Raw genomic sequence first — 22,796 nt, forward strand, 5'->3', positions numbered from 1 at the left:
TTCTTGATATTCTGTGTTATTTTTTTCTTTACACATTTTTATAATGGAAGTTTGCTTAAATATATCATCAATATTTGGTACTATTACTATTTTTATTTTTTAACTTCCGATTTAGTTGACCGGGTTAAATCTTCCCCAAAGGAAAAACTTAACCCTTCCACTCACTTTTCCACAAATGATCATCTAGTCAATCAACATTATGTAAGTGCATTATATAAGCAAAATAAATACAAAACAATACAAGAACAACACATCAATTCACCAGAGATCAAATGGGAAAATAATTCACCGACTCCAGATATTTTCATATCAGAGGGTTCGGCTCGGTAGAACTTCTAACAGGGCCTATAAATCCTACTGATCCCTCAACACAAATATTTAAAAAATCTTTTGTTATCCTACATGTATTCAAAATGACCGACTTTTGCATCTTTATATATAATTTTTTTGATAGATCTAATACGCCTAAGTTTTTAATTAGAGAGCTAGGTATAATGCCAGTAGCCGAAATAACGAATGGTAATATTTTTATAGTCTGAGAATGCCAAATTCTTTTTATTTCATTTCCTAAATCTGTGTATTTTCTTATTTTTTCACTAACAGATTTTTTAATATTATTTAATAATTTATTATAATTTTTTATTATTAATATTATTATTACTATTTTTGCATTTCAGAAAAGAGAATGGAAAAAGCAATTACTTCTTGCGGGACACACGCCATCGCAAGTTACCGAAGTCCTAGCTTCGCAGCAAAAATTACCAATAAACGAAGAAAGTTTATTCTATGTAATCATGCAAAGTTATTATTCTATCGGAGCCCGCAAAGAATATGAGTTCGATTGGAACGCCATCGTCAATAAACTCCATTTCATTGCCAAGAAGTCTCTACGCGTAGAACCCGAGAAGGCCAAGGTAACCTGGTCAAATATGTCCTTGGGACTTATAAAAGCTTGCGAGCAACTGTGCCCTGGAAGTGATGGATGTAATTTGGATGTTTGGAAAGCCTTGCAGTTTTTGATGACGGTCCCCACTGAAATAATACCTCAGGAATATGCCTGGATCAATAAGCTTGTGGTAAGATACTATTTTGTTTTTTTTTACTGGCTAGAAAGTTTGCGAGTCAATGTATTGAATTATACTTAGAGACCGCAACCAAAATAAGGAGAGCAGATGCTTCCCAGCGCAAAAAGGGCATCGTTTATTGTTGTGTTCGTACAAACAGGTCTCCAACTCGTCTTGGAAGGAGTTAATAAATAAGTGGTTCTTTTAGATTAATCAGGGACTTATTAATACTCCGCGTATTATAAAGGTGACTCAATAGTCGACCTAACTAGTAGCTGGCTAATTGGAATCTGAAACAGTAAGTTTCTCTGAGAGCCTTCCCACTGGCCCTGGCGACTACTGGCCACTGGCTCCATCTTGCGGACTTCCCCGCAAGCTCTATGCACTGCCATCTGTGCGTGCATCTATGAAGCTCTTACTTCCCAACATTTATTAATCTTGCACTGCGTTTCGTTTGCACAACCCAAGGGTATTTGTTTGTGGTCGAAGTATAGTAAAGGTATTTTTAAAGGTGATCCCTGATATTTAGTAAATTGTTTAAGTGCCAAAGTTTAGTTATTTTTTATGGTTATTTTTTGTGTTTGTCAGTACAAATATGAAAGTATTTCTACATTTTTTATATAAGCATTATATGTTAAGTTGTTACTTGTTCTTTTCCGCTTCTATTAGTACAAAAATAATTAATGTGTTTTTTATTATGTGTAAAATATTTACGAATATCTTCAGATGTAAATGAATATTCTTTCATCGCGGTCAGTCGTTTGTTTACGTAAAACAACAATAAGGTAATAATTTTTTGTATTAAGGTATCAACATTGTTTAAACATAGTCTCTTTATTAATTTGATACCAAAAACATAAGAATTGATTCACTTTTGAGGTCAAACTTTCAATCGTAATTATTTGCGCCCTCTCAGTCATTATAAAGTCCGTTCTGCACTCATCCCGACAGAATATATTGTGTGAACAGTTGGTAAATAATTTTTTTTTACACATTTCTGCAAATGTTTAACGAAATATTATTCTTGAATAACCCGTCTAATTAAAGCTAAATGGGTAAGCGAATGATATTTTTCTTTTGTTTAAAAAGTTAATTTTTTATTTAGCTTTGTAAAAATCGTACCACCTTTACACTGTATTTTTTACACGCATAGCTATGAAAGCCTATAACTTTTAATATTTCAGGTAAACTATAACTGTTTTTGATATCATTCGAAAGAAGAAGAATGAATCTACAATAAAAAATTAAAAAAGAGTGTTCATATCTCGCATGACATTTAAAAAAACCTTTTGTATTTAAAAGATTAAAAAAAACTGATTACAATAAAAATTTATAGTAATTTTATTAATATTGTCTGCATATTTTTCTATGAAAAACAAATATTGTCTTTATAAACTTACATAGAAAATAATGTAATTACGGTAAATTCTTTGTAATGCATTTATGCGTTACTTGGTTTTCCGGTTGTTCCGGGGCAATTCTGACCGTTTTTGGTAAAATGTGGGGCAAGCGAATGGTTGACTAACAAATGCCTATTTTTAATTGAAATATATTTTTGAGTTTTTTTTATTTATTTTGATACCACTTGAAGATTGTCCCAGAGGTTGAAAAAATTAAATAATCCAAATTTTTTTTTTTTTAATACTCTGTAAAACTCTTTATACCTAGCATGATCGACAAATAAAATGATGTTTTTGCCTCAAGAAATTAAGAAGCATAATACAGTGGAACCTCTCTATAACGAGTATAATTCGTTCCAGAATCTTGCTTGTTATGTGAAACACTCGTTGCGAAACAATTTTTCCTATATCAATGTAAAATACCATAATGAGTTCCATGCCAAAAAATACTCAATTTTATTTCTATTTTTAATGTTTATTCAAATCAAATTACAAACTTATTAATTGTTAAGGAGCGTACAACCTGGAATGCGATTTAGATTTGCAAAAAACAATAAAGAAATCGAAATAACTAGTTTATTATTATGAATTTATTACAAATAATGAATTCTTTTTTACTAGAAAGCTGCCTAGAGACATTTATTTTTGCCGACGTTTCAAAATTTGGTGAAAATGTGACTCAACATGTCATTATCATTGAATAAATTTGTAGAAAGCATAGCCACCTGCTTTTTAGGGTGATGCTTCTCAATGTACGATGCAACAGTTTCCCATGCTTTCAAAATTTCTCTTATTGCATCAGAAGATTGTTGCTCTGCTACTTCCTCCTCCTCCCCGAACAAACTCTCCACAACTTCTTGCTGTGAAACCCAATGCAACTCCTTAAGCTCTTCGGTGGTCAGCTCTTGACTGTACTCTTCCACAAGCTCAACAATATCTTTTTTATCCACCTCCAGTCCCATGGTATTGGCCGAAGACACAATCTCGTTGACTGTAGACTCCACAGGTACTGTTTCAAACCACTCAAAATCATTCGACAACGGTCTCTGGCCAAAGCTTCTTCTGAGCAGAATTGAGGGTCCTCTTTGTTACCCCTTCCCACGCCTTCTCAATCACCTTCAGCCTTTTAAGTATTAGGAAACCAAATTCTTATGATGTTTGGGACCAAATTTGGTCTCGTAATAATTATCGGGTTAGGCAAGCAACGGCGTGGAAGAGATCTTTCCAAAATTCTCTAAGAGTGAGACTTGACCCGTCAGTCACCTCAAAACAACGCTCGAAGAGTGTGTTGGTGTAGAGTTTCTTAAAGTTAGAAATAATCTGATGGTCCATAGGCTGGAGTAACAGAGTGGTGTTGCATGTATCATAGAAGCTATCTTCTTAATTTTTTCATTGTTCTTGAGGATGGTGCAAATTGTTGATGTTGACAGATTGAATGTGCTCGCTAGATCAGCCACGTTCGCACCTCGTTCTCGGTTTTCAATGATTTTACGTTTCATTTCTGCAGTTGCTTTTATTCTCTTATGGCTGTCTTATTTTGGCCTTTTCTTCACAGACATTTTTGTATTTAAGGGATATTAAAGTTTGCACAAAAAAAATTACAAATAATGTCTGAACACAAGTTTGGAAAAATGTGTGAAAACATGCAACACTAACGTGCAAGCGGAACGAGTGCTAACCAGAGATTGACGCACTGGCGCCTAAGTCCCGGCTCACAAGTGCGTGACGTGAAGATGGGACTTGTCCTTTCTGCGTCAATCGTTATGCGAAATGTCGCTCGTTAAGGGATTTTATTTTTTTTGCAATCTGTTTTGCTCGCTATGCGAATTACTCACTATGGGAGGTGCTCGTTATGAGAGGTTCCACTGTATAATATTTAATGGACTGTTGGGATTTACGTGGAAACATTTCTACCTGCCATAATTATTTTTATGTATTTTATTTATTTTACAGAGCTTGTATTCGAGTACATCTCCTCGATTTTGTGAATATGACAACGAATTGCTATTCCAATTGATTGAGAAAAAACCAATCTTGAAACAGATATTCCAAAAATACAAGCAGAATTTCAGGAATTTAGCATGGGAAGAAGTAACCAATGAATACAATGAGTGAGTATTACTTTTTCAATTGCACAAATCATTTGAAAAATAAATAATTCGATAAGCAAATGACTTGCGAAACCTGGCAAGCAAGAAATATGTTAAACTTGGGTTGTGCATTGACTTTGGAACACCAGTCTTTTTTAGGGAAATCTAAAATGGACTCTGAAATGTTTCAAGTGCAAGCGATTCTGTTAAAAAAATTTATGCACTTGTTCATGGCATACAGGTTTAAATCGCATATCAAAAAATTCCAGCTAGGGTGAACTTCCAATGCCAGCAGTGCATGAACGGTTTTTTCGGCGGAAAAAAATTCTTGTCACTGGTGCACGAACGGTTTTCCAGAGGTTAAACTGGTTTTATTATTTCTACATAAACCTGAATACATACCATACACGAAAAACAATAATCAAAAGGTGTTAAGAAATAATTTTGAAAATTAATTGAACCAAAGGGAATTTTGACATTGCACAGTTAAAATGTTTTTCAATACAGTCAGAGAGGCTACATTAATGAAATTAAAAAAAAATATAGAATCTTCAATGTTATTAGCCCAAGCGATTCTGATTTTGTCCTCTGTACAGTTTTCAAAGTATAAAGGTTAAAATCGAATCACAAAAAAATTTCAGCACAGATGATAATTAGAACAGTCTCAGGAGACATTATCGGCAATTTTAGTCGTAAATAAAAAATGTTTTCGGAGCATGATTAACTGGCTTCTTTATAATTTAGAAAAATAATTAAATTATAATCTAGTACTACCTAGTACGATCACATCTAAAGTACTAATTTAAAATCTGGGGAAATGCATAATATGAAACATACTTAAATGAATTAGAGGTAATACAAAACTAGATAATCAAGAAGTTTATATACATCCATTCCAGAACATTTAAAAATATTATATGAAGAAACTAAAATAAAACTAAAAGAATGTAATATTATATCTCCTAGTACAGAAAATAAATGATGAACTTATACATAGAAACACTTAATTCATACGCCTTACGCATACATACATGATAATATGGAAAGCAATCACAGACCAGCCAATCTGGGAAAGGGAAACAAAACAAGTGAGCGGGAAAGGGGCGTAACCGTCTCTCTTTCTGAAATTTGTCAATAAATGAATCTGACAGTATACAGCCAACTCGCATTGTAATTTCACTATTTAGTCCTCGAAAATAAAATCTGCATATGAATTACTAGTCCTCTTTACAATGCAGCAAGTTGCTGGCTATGTAAAAACCTAAAATATCCCAAATTGGGTAAACAAATGTTTGGGCTTTTTTCAAAAATTAATTATTTTGTCACACTATTTAGTTAAGCTGGCTCTACACTCGCGCGCGAATTCGTGCCGTGAATTCACACCGTGAATATACGCCGCGATCCGTGCGTGAACTGTGTCCATCCACACTCGCAAAGCTTCAGTCTTGTTCGCGACTTTAAACCGCAAAACCATTGTCGCGGGCCAAAAAACCGACAAAAATCGGGGAATGGCGCGAAGCGCGAATGCGAAGATTGCGAAGGCGTGAACAAGATCCACACTCGCGTTTCGCGGCCATTCGCGCCGCGAGTGTAGAGCGCGCTTTAGACACTTACAAATGTGTTAAAATTTACTTACTTCACTCATTTTTGCATCGCTACGCAACCTGATTTGTACAATGTTCGGTTTAAAATAAACATTCAGACTCTGCGCATAAAAATGTCACAATGGGCTGCGCTGCAAACCGTTGCCTTACTTTAGACAACTTTTCTTTTCTGCGCAGGGTCTGGTTATTTCAAAGTGCGCTCTTCGGTGGTCATCTTGCGATTGATGTCGTAGTTTGTTCGAAGAATTCTCAAAACCTCCTGGTGCCAAAAATATGGCGGTTTGCCTCCAACTCACCGAAACGATACCCAGATTTTATGTTAGAGCAAGCCTTTCAATTTGGATGTCTGTGCGTGTAATTTATGTAATAGACGACCTAAAAGAAAAAAATCAAGATGTCTTTAAAAATGAATTATTCCTTCTAAAATTAAATGAAAAAAATAAGTGTGTAATATTCTAATGAATGTATATATTAATTGGAAATAGCCTCAGTATCTCCTTGGTAAAATAACACCATTTACTTTGGTGGAATTTAAATCTTGCTTGAAATGGCTTTAGTTGTGTTTGGTGACCAGATCTGAATAGCTAGATACTTCCCCACTTTTCTTTTCCAATCTCCACCTCACCACTACCTTAAGGCTCACAACATACCCCTAATATTTGGGGAAGCCAAATATCTCAGTATATCATAATCTCAGTGGATTCAGATGGTTGGGAAAATTTGGGACTCTTGTGCGGTATTCACATAAATTAATAGTAAAATAATTTTATTTTAGTATATTCTTGTAAAATAAATGAATATGTAATTATCGTTTTTCTAGAATTAAATTATTATTTTTATTTAACCTCTGTACATAGGGATGCTGATTATATTAAAAGGCAAATATTTTAGAAAACAAATAGTGATATTGTAGTGTTACACCCAACAAGTTTCATTTTTAAAGCAATGTTTTTGTGAAAATCACCTAAGTAAGCTAATATTAAACAAAATAAAATCAGCCCAAATTTTAGGTTTGTGATTCTCATCATTTTCTTTCGAATCCCTAGAATACTAATATGTATAAATGATTTATTCCTAATTACCAAAGACCGCCTGTTAGGCTATGATGAGAATAAAACTATATTTTTCATATTATAATTTTATTAAAAAAAATTACAGTAATTCAGTACAATCGTATGATTTACTTTGGTAACATTATTATTACTTAAGAAAAGCATAATTGTTTTTTTATGACAATTGGTGAACACAATATCAGTGTTTCACTTAATTTGGTTTTTGGAAAAAATAAATAAAAAAAGAGAATTTTAACACAATCATAAAATTCCGAATCTTTAAATCATTCTTCTTTTTCTTATACACTAAAATAAAAATAGTATATTTTGGGAACTTATTTTGTATTACACTCAAAATCATATACTTCCAAATGATCCTCATTTTCACTATTGTAATCGATTTCTCTTTGTAGAAATTTACTTATTTCATCTTCGTTGAGGTTCATCTAAATTAAATACACAATATTTTTAAAAAAATTATGAAGTAACAGCAGGTTACTATGTAAAACTACTTGCACTCTCCAAAGGGGTCCTCAAAAAGACCCGATACTAGCGCAAGGATTCAAAATAACCTCCATGCGGGTTTTTTGCAGCTAGGCCCTGCGGGCGGCACTTGGTTGGGCTTCGCCCGGTTTAAGTGATACTTACAACAGTTGCATTTAATAGGTAGATATTAGGTCATTCACAGAGAGAGGGTGAGTATATATTGTTAATAGATTATTACAATATAGCGCCCCTGAGGTGATATCTCACAAAAGCGGCGCTATACAAATTGTCCAATAAATAAATAAATAAATATAATGCTTACATTTTATTGCGTACTTATGCATTGATATACAATGGAAATAGATAAAATAATGTAATCTTGTTAAACTTTATTTCATTAAAACACAAATAACTTTTTTTACATCACTTTATTATATACAACCACTACATGTTTCATGAACGAAGTTATAGATTAGATTGATATTGATAGATTAAATAGATTGCAATTGGAAAGAAGAAGTAGAAGGAGGGGGGGGGGTTAGAGTGGGCGGGGTTTATCAGAAATAGGAATTACAATATCGTTAGACGGGAAAGACCAGTTGAGTGGGAGAATATTTTGAAGAGAGTTTATAAAAAAAAAATCTTGTTAATTATATCTGCTTTTATATTAACATGTTTTCTAATTTCTAAAATTTCTAAATTATTGATTTGCGATGCTTTATATCCTATGTGAAGTACATATTTTAAGACCTGAAAAAAACAAATAGTATATAACCATAAAACAATATATTCGTAAACAAATAGAATTTAATAACGCTTATTCTAATAAATTGATAGTTGAAATACTAAATAAAAAAATTAAACATAATCTCTTCAAATGGTGTATTTACCCTATTTCTAAAGATAGAAATTAACAATGGCGTAGAATTCTATTTGTGGATAATGATACTTCCAAAATTATAAATTTAAATATTCCTGGTACTATTCAAACCGGCGTTTTACACTAATAACAAAATGAAGAAATATATTCTTAATAATAAAGATAGCGATAATCAAACAAAAAACTCGGGAGTTTATAAACTTAATTGGGATGATTGTAATTTATTTTACAAAAGTAGAACCAATAGAAACTTTGAAGTCAGAACAAACATCTAACATCTTGGAGCTCTAAATGAAAATAGTGAATCTGAGTTTGATCATCTTTTGAATAATGATCACACTTTTGTTAAAAATTCAGGTCTTAAAATACTTTTATTTATTTTTTTTATTTATTACATGTTACATTATTTTGAAATTTACATCAAGTAGATATAATGAATCACCATACTAGGCGGCTGCCTGTTTCATGGTGACCAATTGAGTGTAATTACTTTGTATGAAATATGAAATCTAGTGTAAACATATGAAATTAGTAACTATAGATGAAGCTAAAATTTTGGAAAAATTGTAATAAAAAGTAGAAGATAGAAATTAGAAAGGAGAAAGAAGTAAATTAGCATTAGATTGTAAAAATGTACATAATTATATATATAATTTTTAATATGTGTGCATGCAAGCACACATGTGTATATAGCAGCAGACATACCTATATACATATAACAACACACGTATACATACACCCATATGACGCATCCTCACGCATATAAACAATATATACACCTCTATCTGAGTACTTGGAATAGGCTACTAACACTATAACAATCACACATCAAAAAATCCCCGAGCGCTTTCCTGAAACTGTCGTATTTGGCTATTGATTTTATTTCTAACGTTAAATTGTTGAATATTTTTGGAGCAAGAAAGTTAAATTGTCTTTGTGCCATTGAGGTTTTTATTGGGGGAATAGTATAATTGGATTTGTTGGAATATCTTGTATTATGGGTCGATTCAAACATATTTTTTTTCATATGTTTGAATTTATAGTAGGAGGATATGTTTTTGACGTATAAGGATTTTATGTTGAGTACTTTGAAGTCGTTAAATAAGTCCTTCGTGGGGTGAATATAGTGTACTTTGTAAATAGTCCGCATTATCAATTTTTGAGCTTTAATTAATGGATCTAATATCGTGTTAGAGCATCCTCCCCAGACTACTATACCGTAAGATATAATTGATTGACATAAAGAAAAGTAAACCGTTTTTAGTGTATTTTTATGTAGAATATTTCGTAATGACCTGAAGATATATGCCAGTTTCCGTATACGGTTTGTAACATTTATTACGTGATCTTCCCATCGTAGTTTATTGTCAATTATTACACCCAAATATTTAATGGAATCTACTCGTTCTAGTGGATTGCACAGACAACTAGAGTTATCTCTACAAGAATGTATTTTTAGTGTATGATTGATTGAAGGCTGACTCGGAATATTAAGACTAAACGTTATATATTTCGTTTTAGTTATGTTTAAGGTGAGTAGATTATCATCCAACCACTGTTTAATAATTTGCAATGTTAGATCCGCTCTATGAAATGTTTCTTCCCATGTCTTACTTTTTAGTACTAGGGCAGTGTCATCGGCGAAAGTGATTATATTGCCATCAATAATAGATAGTTTACATAAGTCATTGATATAAATGAGAAAAAGTGTGGGATCGAGTACACTGCCCTGTGGCACACCAAAGTTAATGCTAGTTGAATGGGATGGTTTATGCGATGGTAGCTTAACCCATTACCTCCATGACGATGTCTATAGGCATCAAAAAAATAGATGAAAAGTATGATTTTTTTTCACTGTGAATAAAGCTAAATCCTACCAAGTTGTTATGCAGCATTTACAGATTGGTATGTTAGCTTTCAATAATTAACATAATTTAATAAATTTTATTAATTATTCTATTTTTAATATTTTTTTTACTAAAGCCCTGAAAATAGACCCATTTTGAAAAAAAAAAAAAAAAAATTAAAACGGAAAAAAATAAAACATGTGTGAATCACATATTGTTATCAAAAGATGAAATAGTCGACAACACTGTTTCAACATAGTATTATATGCATAAGATGACCGCTGGATGTCACTGAAATCAGGTGATGCCTGCGCGCAACGTTTGGAGGTTAGCTGTGAGAGTGTTTTCATATGTTTTTGGTTAGCTTGCCTTCAAATAATACGGTTTTGTTGTGTTTTTATGGGTGATTTTTACTAAAAATACTATTATTTTTAGTAAAAATCACCAAATAAAAATTAAAAATATCCAAAAACTGCAGACTGACTATTCAGTCTGCAGTTTTTGGATATTTTTAAACAGAGAATGTTGATGAACAGACGGACGAAGAGCTTATTGACTATGATTTGATGGCATATCACAACTTGACTGGAATCAGCCTTCGACATCCTCTGGTGCGAGTCGTAATACCTTGCGAATATCTATTTCAAATGCACCACCAGCCAAATAATTAAAACTACAGTAAACTGTTGCGTTCCTGAACCGCTGAATGTGGTGCATAAAGATATGTACGAAAAGCTGAAGTCTTATAATGCTTTTCAAGTGTTTTCATTATTCTTTGATGACAAAGTGATTCAGTTTATTCTTGAGAGGATGATCAAATACGCTCGATTTAAAACCAATACCGAATTCCAGTAAGATGTATACGAATTGAAGCGTTTTCTTGGTTTCTGTGCTGACCGGCTACAATACATTGCCATCTAACACAGATTATTATTCGTCTGACCCGACCTTGGGTGTAAGCGTCAGCAAAAAAGGAACCAACGTCCACATTTCGAGCTTATAAAGCGCTATATACATTTTTGCGATAACAACAATCTAGATATAACCGACAGAATGGCTAAGGTATGATAATGACTAACGTTCCATCTTTATTTGTATTTGATGTTTTTGCACACAAACTTTCCATCGACGAGCAAATGGTGCCATATTTCGGTCGACATTATTGCAAGATGTACATTAAGAATAACCCAATCAAAGTTGGCTACGAAATTTGGTGTCTTGCTTCCTCCGAAGGCTACCTGTTTCCAAGCAATGCCATATGACCCCGTATTAGGTCAAAGATTATCCTTCGTACTGTCTATGATGGAATATATAGAGTTCCCCGCACGCCATGAGTTATTTATGGACAATTTCTTCACATCTCACCATTTGATGTGTATCCTGAAGGATAAGAAAATGTGCGCTACTGGCATATGTAAGCCAGTTCGCTTCCCTAACCTTGAAGCTTGTATTGGTCTGCCCTTTCTACTTCAAACTTCTCCTCCTTCTCTTCTTTCTACGATAAATTTTCTGTAAGTCCCATAGGAAACTTTTCCATAAGGCTTTGGTTATGTATATCCGGGGTAGGAATATCCTCCCTGTGGTCTTTATAAGCCTTTGCTCCTCTATTTATTACACACCCCTTCAAGTGTGTACATCCTAGATTGTCTACGTGACGTACGACCTTGAACGTACTCATTTCACGTGACGGGTAAGTATAAAAAGGCTTCACCGAACGTTGTGTTGGTTTTTTGTTTCTCGGTTTAGAATCCTAGTTATGTATGTATGTGTGGTATCCCTCGGTTCTTTTGAGATAGAGTGAGTTGAATCCATTACCGCTGTGTTTTAAACCCATTTCATAAACCTTATCTTCTAAGTCGCCTGCTCCCCCAACTAGCTACGCGATTCTATCTATCGTAGGGTTATGTGAGTATAATAAAGTGTTAGATTTTATATATGTGATATACATACGATAAATTTATGGTGTTAGTTGTCGGCGCCATCCATGTATATATTTTGAGAGGGGAAGGAGAGGAAAGGAAATGAATTTTTTCAAGTTAAGACTGGCTCCTCCGCTTACCAAACAAAACTGATGGATGATAATTCGAACAAGGCAATCGATATCTGCGTGTCTGGATATCACAACCGGCCGGGTCTCCCCTTGTTCCAAATCGGCAACCTTCACGCCAGAATAAAGAAAACCAGGTCTCTTCACCAATTTCAGAATTGCCCCAATCTCAAACACCTCCAGGATAAACTACTTTACTGAGTGTAGAAGGGGAAAACCATAACATCCCTTTATCACGAATCTAGTCGCGAAAATGTGACACGTAAGGTCCTAAGTTACGTGCCACCTCTAGAAAACGTTGTAACTCCCACGTCGTCGGGGATTTACATCCCTTTCTAGGTCAATACATAGATAACACACGACGATCTTGTCGACATTTTGCCCGCTTATTAACGATAGGTTGTGTGCCTACCCATTCAGCCAATTATCATGTGAGATATATGTAAGGTCTACTCGATATGCCAAATTTGGGATGAGGACTGTCTGTATTTTAATATTTGGTTCCAGTATTTATTTTATGAGGTTACTAGCATCCTCGTGTATTAGGTATGGGTAACTCCTACTGAATACCTATCCTCTCAGGTAAGGTATAAACGGATAATTGGTTTGATTTTTTGCATTTAATTTAAAGAGGCTGCCTACCTCTCGAAAGGTACCTGTTGAGAAAAGTTGTTCGGTTGGTAGTTTTATTTCGGAGATTACCATCTCCCTCTTTCGACTTTAGATTTGTTTTTGTGCATCCCAATTCGTAACTTAGAAAGTCAAATAATAGATGAAAAGTATTAAATTAGAAAGTCAAATAACAGAAGAAAAGTTTTCATTTTGTTCCGTCTGGTTGCATCCGATCGCTTTCAATTCGGGACGGCATACGCTAGCAAAACTTCCCCTTTGACTGACTGTACCTGCGTCTTGTCCTATATATGAAAAGGTCGTTGACTCGTCTCTCGCTCACAGCTGATCGACGGTTCGCCTAGCACATCCCTGTTAATGATAACATTATTTGGGCGGCAGGTGTCGTAAACTTAGTTCCTGTACCTCGGTTGTATCCGTCTTTTAAAAAGGTCCTCTGAAATTTAATAAATAATATAAAAACTCACCCAGTTAGCCACCTCTCATTCTCAGCGTGAAGCTTACCTGGTTACACTATATAGCTAAATCACTTTAATTTTCGACCTCCTCCCTACGCTTATAAAAGGGTAATTAAATATTCCTGTAAATAAAATTGTACCTCCCTAATCTGTTAGGGTTCGAACCCACAGTTAATAATCTATTTGATTCTCTGGTTTTTCGGTCTCCGTGGATAGAATGCCATCTCGCCAAATCAATAACCTAGCCCGATTAAAACTTGCTGCCTTTATATACGGTCACTCTGTTTTAAAAACGCGATCATTATTATTATTATTTTCATGTTTTTAAGACAAGTAATTTAGTTTGAACTACACATTTAAATCAACACAACTTTATAACACAATCGCGATTGCACAACACCGGGCGCCCCTGAGGTGGGTTTTTACAAAACGGCGCTCTACAAATTATCCAATTATTATTATTGTCATTATTATTAATTGTTTTCTCACTGAGTCGAACCACTTTCACTTCACACAAGCACCGGATCAATAATCTTTCACTTTAGTTCAAAATTCCACAATACTATTAACACCATCTGGATCCACTAATTCACTGCAATTTCACACAACACTTCTCATTTGTATCGATTTCATGGAGCTGTCAACGCACTCAAGTTCCCAACCTGACTGCCCGTCCCTGCGCCCTGTCCCGTGTGAATGTGTTTACTCCAGGCCTGTCTGTCCATAAATCTCCCGTCGTTGTCTAAACAAAAATTTTTTTTTGAGCACGTTCGTTTCGTTTATTTTATGTGAGTGTCCAAAACATCACAAGCTTCAGGCAAGTTGAAGACAGGAAAGTAATTGCCTAAAGGTAACATTTTCTTCTATATTTCCCTTGCGCATAGCGAACATTTACCTAGCAGGTGTATTTGATGCGGTGGTAGACGTAGAAAGCCAAATCCTCGTATGCCATTGGTTAGGACAACCGTGAAGTAACAGTGGCCACGAACTATGATCGAATGGAGCCAGTAAGTCAAGTGCAGAGTTGGCAGAAATTGAAGAAAGACAAAAAAGGCAAAGTTTTGAAGGAAGCATGCAAAAAAAATCGGTTGCCCAGCGTGCTAACACGAAATTATAATTTGGGAATGGGTGGGGTAGACCTCCATGATAATGGTATACAAAATTATCGGGTCAACATTCGGTCAAAGAAGTGGTACTTCGAACGGTATCACTTAGAGAATAATTTGGTTAGATTTGGTGAGTTTTCGTCATTCTAGAAGGTTTTTTCTAATATTGAATTTTTTGTTATTTTGCGTATTTTCCATTAATAAATTGTATTTTCATTGAATTATAAATAATGGCAATTATTTATTTTAAATTATCAATATAAATCATACAGTTTACTACATTTTACCCATAGTTGATGTAAATTTTGCTTAGGGGGGTTACCTCCAAGCGTTGCGTTTAGGCATCAATTTCCTAGACGCTCCGGTGAGAGGGTGGGCGGGCGGAAAATTCTAAAACTGATTTTGGGCTCTCCTTTAAGCCTATACTATCGGGTTATAATGATGATTCAAGTTTATAAAAATTAAAAAAAAATCATGGAGGTAATGGGTTAACACATTGCTTTCTGTCTGTGAGGTACGATTTGAACCAATCAAATGCCTTATTCTTTATTCCGATTTTTTTGAGCTTCGCTAGAAGGATTGGATGAGATACTGTATCAAATGCCTTAGCTAAATCCAGAAATACTGCCAAACATTTATCACCTTTGTCTAAGGCTTGTGTTATATGTGATGTTAGTTCTAAAATAGCTGAATCTGTATTTAGTCCTTCTCTAAAGCCATACTGGTTTGACGAGAGTATGTTATATTTTGTAAGATGGTCGATAAGTCTTTTTTTTACAATTTTTTCAATAATTTTTGATAGTGATGAAATTCACACAGGAAATAAAGCATTGCAAATAAATAATTGTGAAATTTTAGAAATTAGAAAACATGTCAATATAAAATCAGATATAATTAATAAGAAAAAAAAAAATAATTATAAACCAGCTTTTAAATATTTTCCTGATGAGGTTAACTTCGTTCATGAAACATGTAGAGGTTGTATACACGGTGTCCGGAAACTCGTAGTACAAGCGGGAAACTGGAGAATCTACACCACATGGGGAACCCAAAAAAACAAAGTTTTTTGATTTGAGCATTTTCAAAAAAAAAAAAAAACCAAAAAAAAATATTTTTCGGCCATTTTAGGGTTAAAGTTTTTTCTGGTGTTTAGGGTTGAATAACAGATGTTTTAACCCTGCAGAGCAGAAATATTTTCAAACTCGATTTACTCGATAACGAAAGCTCAAATAAAAAAAAAATATACTACAAAATCGACTCCAAATGTGATGTAGATTCACCAGTTTCCCGCTTGTACTACGAGTTTCCGGACACCCTGTATAATAAAGGGATGTAAACAAACTTATTAGTGTTAAAATAAAATAAATAATGCCATCACAAAGTGATAAGTTTCCAGAAGAAATCTTCTTATTAAACGCTTGTTTATGGTCAAGTAATTTTGCATAACTATGTGTATTGTTAGTTGCATATTTAAATATTCGCGCCAGTCATTTGGTTCGTTCTTATACCGCCAGAGGTGGGTCTTAATTTAAAATTTTTATATTTTTGGATCTGGTCGCCTGTAAACCGAAATGCACCTTACGGTTGGTTAACATTGAGGGCCAGAGTGGTCGTTTATTTCCTGCAGACTCCCTATGCGGAATTTACCCGAAACAAAATATTTGAATTCGACCAATCAGAGGGCCTACACCGTCCAGACGTTAGCGTAATAATACTATAAGATAACATGGCATTTATATAGCGCAGTTTAGTGTAATTTCACTTCAAGTTCGCTTTACTAAACAAATTTAAAAACGGTAATTTAGTATTAGTTGTCATGTTCTTAAAATTATTCCAGCAGTGTGCCTTTCGCAATACAGATCTAATATTATAACACTAAATATACTGTTTATACAAAGTGATCTTAGAATAACAATAACAGCAGGATAGGACAAAACAAGAATATTAAAACTAAAACATAATATAAAACAGGAGGCAGTTTGTGCTCAGAAATGAGAATCTTCTGAGCATACATTTTAAAAAGGTACAATAAGGAGACAACCGAAACCAAACAATTACCGGAAGTTTTAGAATATGGCTTATTATAAAATATGGAAAATAAGTTAAGATTTATGAACGTTTAAATTCAGCCAAATTCTGGAGATTAGTAAGAGCCAAGGGAAGTTTATTCCAGATGAGCGGGCCTGTTATACAAAAAGAGCGATTATAGTAAACGGCTCGATTTGACCTAGAAAGTTTGATTAGACGATTACTAACATCTGGATCTGCTGACCTTAGAGTAAGCTGTCTATTGCTTAAGTTTTGTCGGACACACATGATATGTATATTGTAACAACAACAGTGACACAGTGAGCACATTAAATATTCGTTCCAAACAAATTAACAGAAAACTGGAGAATTTTAGCTCTAAGCAGTGAAAAATAATAAATCAAGGCATTAATTGGCCACTAGTGTAACTTGTCTTGCATCTTAAAAAGAAAAGTTACTAAAAACTGTCAAAAGTTAAAACCAAATAAAAATAAAAGTGACACATTGTAAATATTTGTAAGATTGTTATTGCTACCCACATTTTCAACCTGACTGTACACTCTTGCAGAGTTTGCTATAGTTACTTGTACTAAAGCAACTTCCAGGGAAGCAAAACCATTAAACCTAAAGTTGAAAAATTTAATAAAAATAAAAACTTTCTTTTTTTCATCTAATCTTTATCAAAATGGATGTAGAAACATTGATAATAATTGCATAAAAAGCTGGGGCTACATTTGATTCCTTCTTAACGGATCCAGCAAATAAGTTCAGCAAAGACCAAGACCAAGACCAAGCTGACTCCAATTACAAGTCTTTTTCTAATAGCTATTGGCAGAATGGCGCATGCTGTGTCTAACTACCTACTAACTGCCAGTTTAAAGGGCGAGTTAAGTGCTTACAAGGAAATCGGAATAAATATCCCAGCCCTGCAAAAAAAACTTGATATTTGCATTATACCAAAGGAAGGAATACTAAGAAAGGGCTAAAAACATCATCATTTGAAATATACTCGAAAGCATTGAATCAACTGCTACTACCAAACTAATCGATGACAAAAAAATGGTTACTGTTAATCTCTGCTCTCGATGATATTGCAAAACATGATACGCTATGCGTTCACCGTATTGCGAAGTCAAGGATTGAAAAACCAATGTCACTCAAAGTAGAATTCAAAAACCCTACAACAATCAGAAAATTACTTAGTGAACTTTGTCTCCTAAAAAACAACACAATGATGTACCCCGATGCTACACTTTTCTACATCTAAAAAAACTTTAGAGAAGAGTTGGAAAAATGGAAGTCAAATGGCCACAACAATATTACTAAAATTTAGAAATTTCTGCCAAAAAAATTATGCAAAGATATACTACCAGAACACTCGGGGACTAATTGCAATAAAAAAAACACACTCCAACAACTATTTGTATAAATTGACACCACTTTAGAAAAGATAATAATCGCAACTTTGTACACACCACCACTATCTGGTTCCGTAAACTAACGAAGCCACAGCGATTTTCTTGAAAATCTACTCTACAGATACCCCAACTGTAAAAGTATTATTCTCGGGGATTACAACCTCCCTAACCTAAAATGGAAATCAAGTGATAGTGGCTTTATTATAAATAAAAGTGATAATGATTGTGCAAGTGAGATTTTAAACATGACAAATCTTAAAAATGTTTTCCAACATTACTTTATATACAACACAAAACACAAATGATTGCTTATTAGATCTAGCTATATTGAATTATCGTAAATTGTTAATTGATAAATGTAATGATCCTCTCTTACCCATTGTTAACCATCACCCCCCTCTTTATATTAAGTTAAATCTATGTGATATCGAACCAAAATCCCTTGAAGAAACTCTCAACTGCCAACGAGCAGATTTTGAATCTATAAATTATCATCTTTCTCATGTCAACTGGTATTTTTTGTCTGATGTGAATACTGACAATTCCTTAGATAACTTATGTTCAACATTGTCCAGCACCAAATCCTAAAAAACATACATATCCAACTTCTCATCAGAATTAAAAGCCACGACAACACTAAAAAAATTCAAATAAAGTCCATACATATAGTATATTATCCCAATGTTTAAAAAAAGGTGACGAGACTGACATTTCAAACTATCGACCAATACACTAATAGAGGTACCTAATACATGATTTTTGCAACATGGCTTCATTTTAGGTAGATCAACTGCAACAAAATTATTGCTCTTTCAAAACTATTTATTGGAGTCTTTTCTAAAAATAAACAAGTTGACTGTGTATGTGCTGATTTCTCAAAGGTTTTTGATAAAGTGTGAAACACAGCTTTGATCTGAAAACTTCATGCTTTGGGAATCGGAGCGAATATGCTGGATAAGTAGTTACTTATCTGGTAGAACCTTACTTGTGAAAATTAAATCTTATATGTATATCAAAATCGTTTCCCGCCACTAGTGGCGTACCACAAGGTAGTCATCTTGGCCCAGTTTTATAAACGACATAGCACTGCTTTAAAGGTGTCACTGTGTTGCCATTTTTGCCGACGATATTAAATTATTTACAAATACAAATCATTAAAATGTTGTACATATCCATAGTTAGAAGCCTAATAGAACATAACTCCATAGCTTTGTCACCCTTCTATAAAATTAAAATTCATAATGTAGAATGAATTCAAAGAATATATCTATACTAAATGAAATAAATTTAAGTAAATTTTAATGTAAAAATTAATGAATATTTTAAATATTCCAACTTTAGAAAACAGATGAAAATTAAATTACCTAACCTTTTTATTAAAATTGTTAAATTCCAAACTCGATTGTTGTGAACTCCTGCATTTAATAAATCTACATGTAACTATACGAACGACTAGACAATACAATAACATTTTATATACATCTTATTTCATCTATAGTTCGCATTCCCCAATACAACTTTACATAGTCTTGGTAACAAATATTTAAACAATATGGATGTAGTATTTGACAATAATTTTGAACTTAGCAAACTTCAAACGCCATATGTGCTAACTATTTGTAACTAGTTTATAAATTATTGTGAACAACTATTATGTTAATTTTTATCAATATGTATCAGTATGTGATTTGGAGGATATTGGCAGATTATCTATTTTTGTGTTACTTATTCATACTTTATGTTACCTACCTATATCTCTTATATTTTATGTTACCTGTATTTAGTTAACTGTTATATTCTGTGCTACTTATTTTTGTTATACCTTGAAATTAAACATGTGTTGTGCTGGTCAGATAACTATTATGTTATACAGGGTGTCCATGTGTTATACAGGGTGTGGGGTAAAGTGCACAAACTTCGGGAGGTGACTACATGATGGTACAAGTAAAAAAGAAAAATAAATTTTACGAAATTATGTTGTTTTTACCCATGAAAATTATTTTTACTAAACAAACAATTCAACTGTTGTACCTGAAAACTACATTAAAATGTTGAAATTTAGAAAAAGTTATTTGTCCTTTTTACAATATGTACAATCATGTAGTATCACCTCCCACAGTTTTTGAACTTTACGGACACCCTGTATTTTCATTGTAATTTTTCATGATTTTAATATTTTTTTTCTGCTTTGCACGTAAAAGCCCTTTGGACGTTTAAAATAAAATAAATAAATATATCTCATCATTTTAATTTCTTATGTTCTAGGATAAAGCACACAGATATAGATAAGAATGGATTGAAAAAGCATTGGTTTACTTTACTGAGGATGATTGAGCAACGCATGATAATTTTTATGAAGTCTGTGAATGAAGCTACGAGCGATGGAAACGTCTGTGCCCCAACGGATTTTGAAAAGAGAATTATCCAAAGAAATCCTAAATTACTTATTTCATCAAAGACTACAGATTCGGTAAGTTTATTTCATTATCATCAATGCTACAACCCTCGAGGAAACGCCACTGCTCCAGATTTAGTGCAAGGATTCCCAACCTTTTTGAGGTTGAGAGCTTTTTTTTACCTTCATTTTCATAGGGATCGACTTCTTACAAGAAGATTTTTTGATGTTGCTTTATATTCTTTGGCTTCTGTTATTGTAATAACTCATTTGTTTTTTGCAAAATTATGTTTTTGTAAAACGTACCATCTTACCAAATGTGTTTATATATTTATAAAAATAGTATATATAACCTACCATAAGTAGTTTTCACCAGAATAGCTCAGAGAAATGATTTTTTGACTGCGCCTCTTGGATTTTGTTTGTATTTTCCGTTGTTTTCTCATATAGAATTGTAGCACATGGCTTTTGCGTCATTACAATTCTTTACTATAATGTATTTTTCTTGTACCATTTTAATGAAAACACAGGATGTAACAGCACATACCCGAAAGAATTCCATCACACTCCATTTCCTATTTTCCAAACCGTTAGCGATGACATGTAGCACCTAGCTTCAAGCAATTCTGGTGGCAAGTAAAGTAGCTGTTGGATGTTGGAAATGTTGATAATATCATTAATGAAGTATAATATGTATGTATTGTACTCTTTCAGATAATACCCTATGTTGATAAACATGCTGCTGGAAAAGAACCCAACGATAGAGCAAGTGATCCGCCAGAGGCGGAGGACAATACTGCCAAAGTGGGAAGTGAATTGGATCCAGCAGACAAGAAGGCGGTTAAGGAAGCTGGGGTGGTGTTTAAAAGTTCCAGAAAGCTGGAGATTATTGATATTCACACAGGGGACGAGGAACACGCAATGGTTTACGAAGTGAACGAGGATTTCATCGAAGACCTTGAAATCAAACATGTGTTGAGCGGCTTAGATAACTCCAACGGTAAAATATATTATTATGTAGTGTGTTTACAGTTAATGATTCTTTTGGACAAAAATATAATTATGCATCTTTTTATCACATCTGTTTAAAGCTGGGTCCAGACATGTTCTTTTGTCCGTACCGTACCTCAGTTTCGTATCAGCGTCGCGATCAAAAACGCTAGTTTGGACGCCCGTTCGGTACGGTACGGTGGTACGGCGTCTCGATACGGATAGAGGTACGCTCCGATCCATCGCGAGTCGGTTTTTCGACCCGTTCAAAGGCGATACGGTACGGGTCTGCGCCAGTCTGGACGTGTTCGCGGCGTCTTACATCTTTCTCTGTTTTGAACAATTCTAACTCCCACCAACATCGCCTTTTTTGTTTTTTTTTTCGTTATATTACTGTGAATAACAATGAAGGACGCGCAAGCAATCGTCAAATTCTCAAACACTTCCGCAGTCGACGACATGGTGGGAGGAAATGAACACGCGATGATCGCAGCGACGTTACGGAGATACGGGCTATTGATCGCGACGCGGATACGAAACGGAGGTACGGTACGGACAAAAGATGATGCGTCCAGAGTTTTTGGATCGCGACGCTGGTACAAAACGGAGGTACGGTACGGACAAAAGAACATGTCTGGACCCAGCTTAATGCGCAAGTTATTTATCACAAGTGATGTTTACCTCTCCAAAAATAAAAACTATATTGGTGAATAATAATAAAAACATATTTTAATTTAAAACACAATCATATTTTTTTTATATTTGTTAAAAATACTGGTTGCACCCTAATAAGTTGATAAGGCATTTTCGTTTTAAAATTATTATTTTTCTACCTGCTCTTCTACTGTAGCTAATGAATTCGTCGGTACCTTCGTGGTAATCCCATAGATGAAGCCTTATATCTGCAGTACTATCACAAATTGCAGTTTTCATTGATACAGACTGATACTTTAGTGTGCTTTTCTTTCTAGGACAACTCAGTGATGAAGATGTGTCCTTTCTGCTGGTGAAATGGTTGTCAGCCGATGCCAGGGAGAGGAATATTGAGTCAATCCCAACCTCCACATTTTCTGCATTTGCCACAAAGGATAATATTTGGAATGCCATTGCCAAAAAATTCCAACCTTATGGTCCACAGAATCCCAAAGAGCTGTTTAAGAAATGGAAAAATATATTTTTTCATGCACTTTGCAATATTGAACTCAACGCAAGGTTTGTTATTTTGTTCACAGTGATGTAATTAAAGTCGCATTACTTTTGAGATGGTTTAACTTATAAGTGTTATTACAAGTTGTAAATAT

General features: G+C 33.9%; 1 protein-coding gene across 2 annotated transcripts in view; it reads left to right on the forward strand.

Moving 5' to 3' along the window:
• The window catches only part of LOC149420483 (uncharacterized), a 38,369-nt gene that overhangs the window by 5,056 nt on the left and 10,517 nt on the right, over positions 1–22,796 (forward strand). For both annotated transcript variants that reach the window (XM_089636731.1, XM_089636732.1), the window contains exons 3-7: positions 678–1,076; positions 4,418–4,575; positions 20,376–20,580; positions 21,220–21,505; positions 22,467–22,707. In XM_089636731.1, coding sequence (XP_089492857.1) covers positions 678–1,076; positions 4,418–4,575; positions 20,376–20,580; positions 21,220–21,505; positions 22,467–22,707 — 1,289 coding nt within the window. The remainder of the gene's footprint in view (positions 1–677; positions 1,077–4,417; positions 4,576–20,375; positions 20,581–21,219; positions 21,506–22,466; positions 22,708–22,796) is intronic.

This window comes from Hesperophylax consimilis, chromosome 10 (genome assembly GCF_061612785.1).
Source record: "Hesperophylax consimilis isolate HC1 chromosome 10, BYU_Hcon_1.0, whole genome shotgun sequence".
NCBI lineage: Eukaryota > Metazoa > Arthropoda > Insecta > Trichoptera > Limnephilidae > Hesperophylax > Hesperophylax consimilis.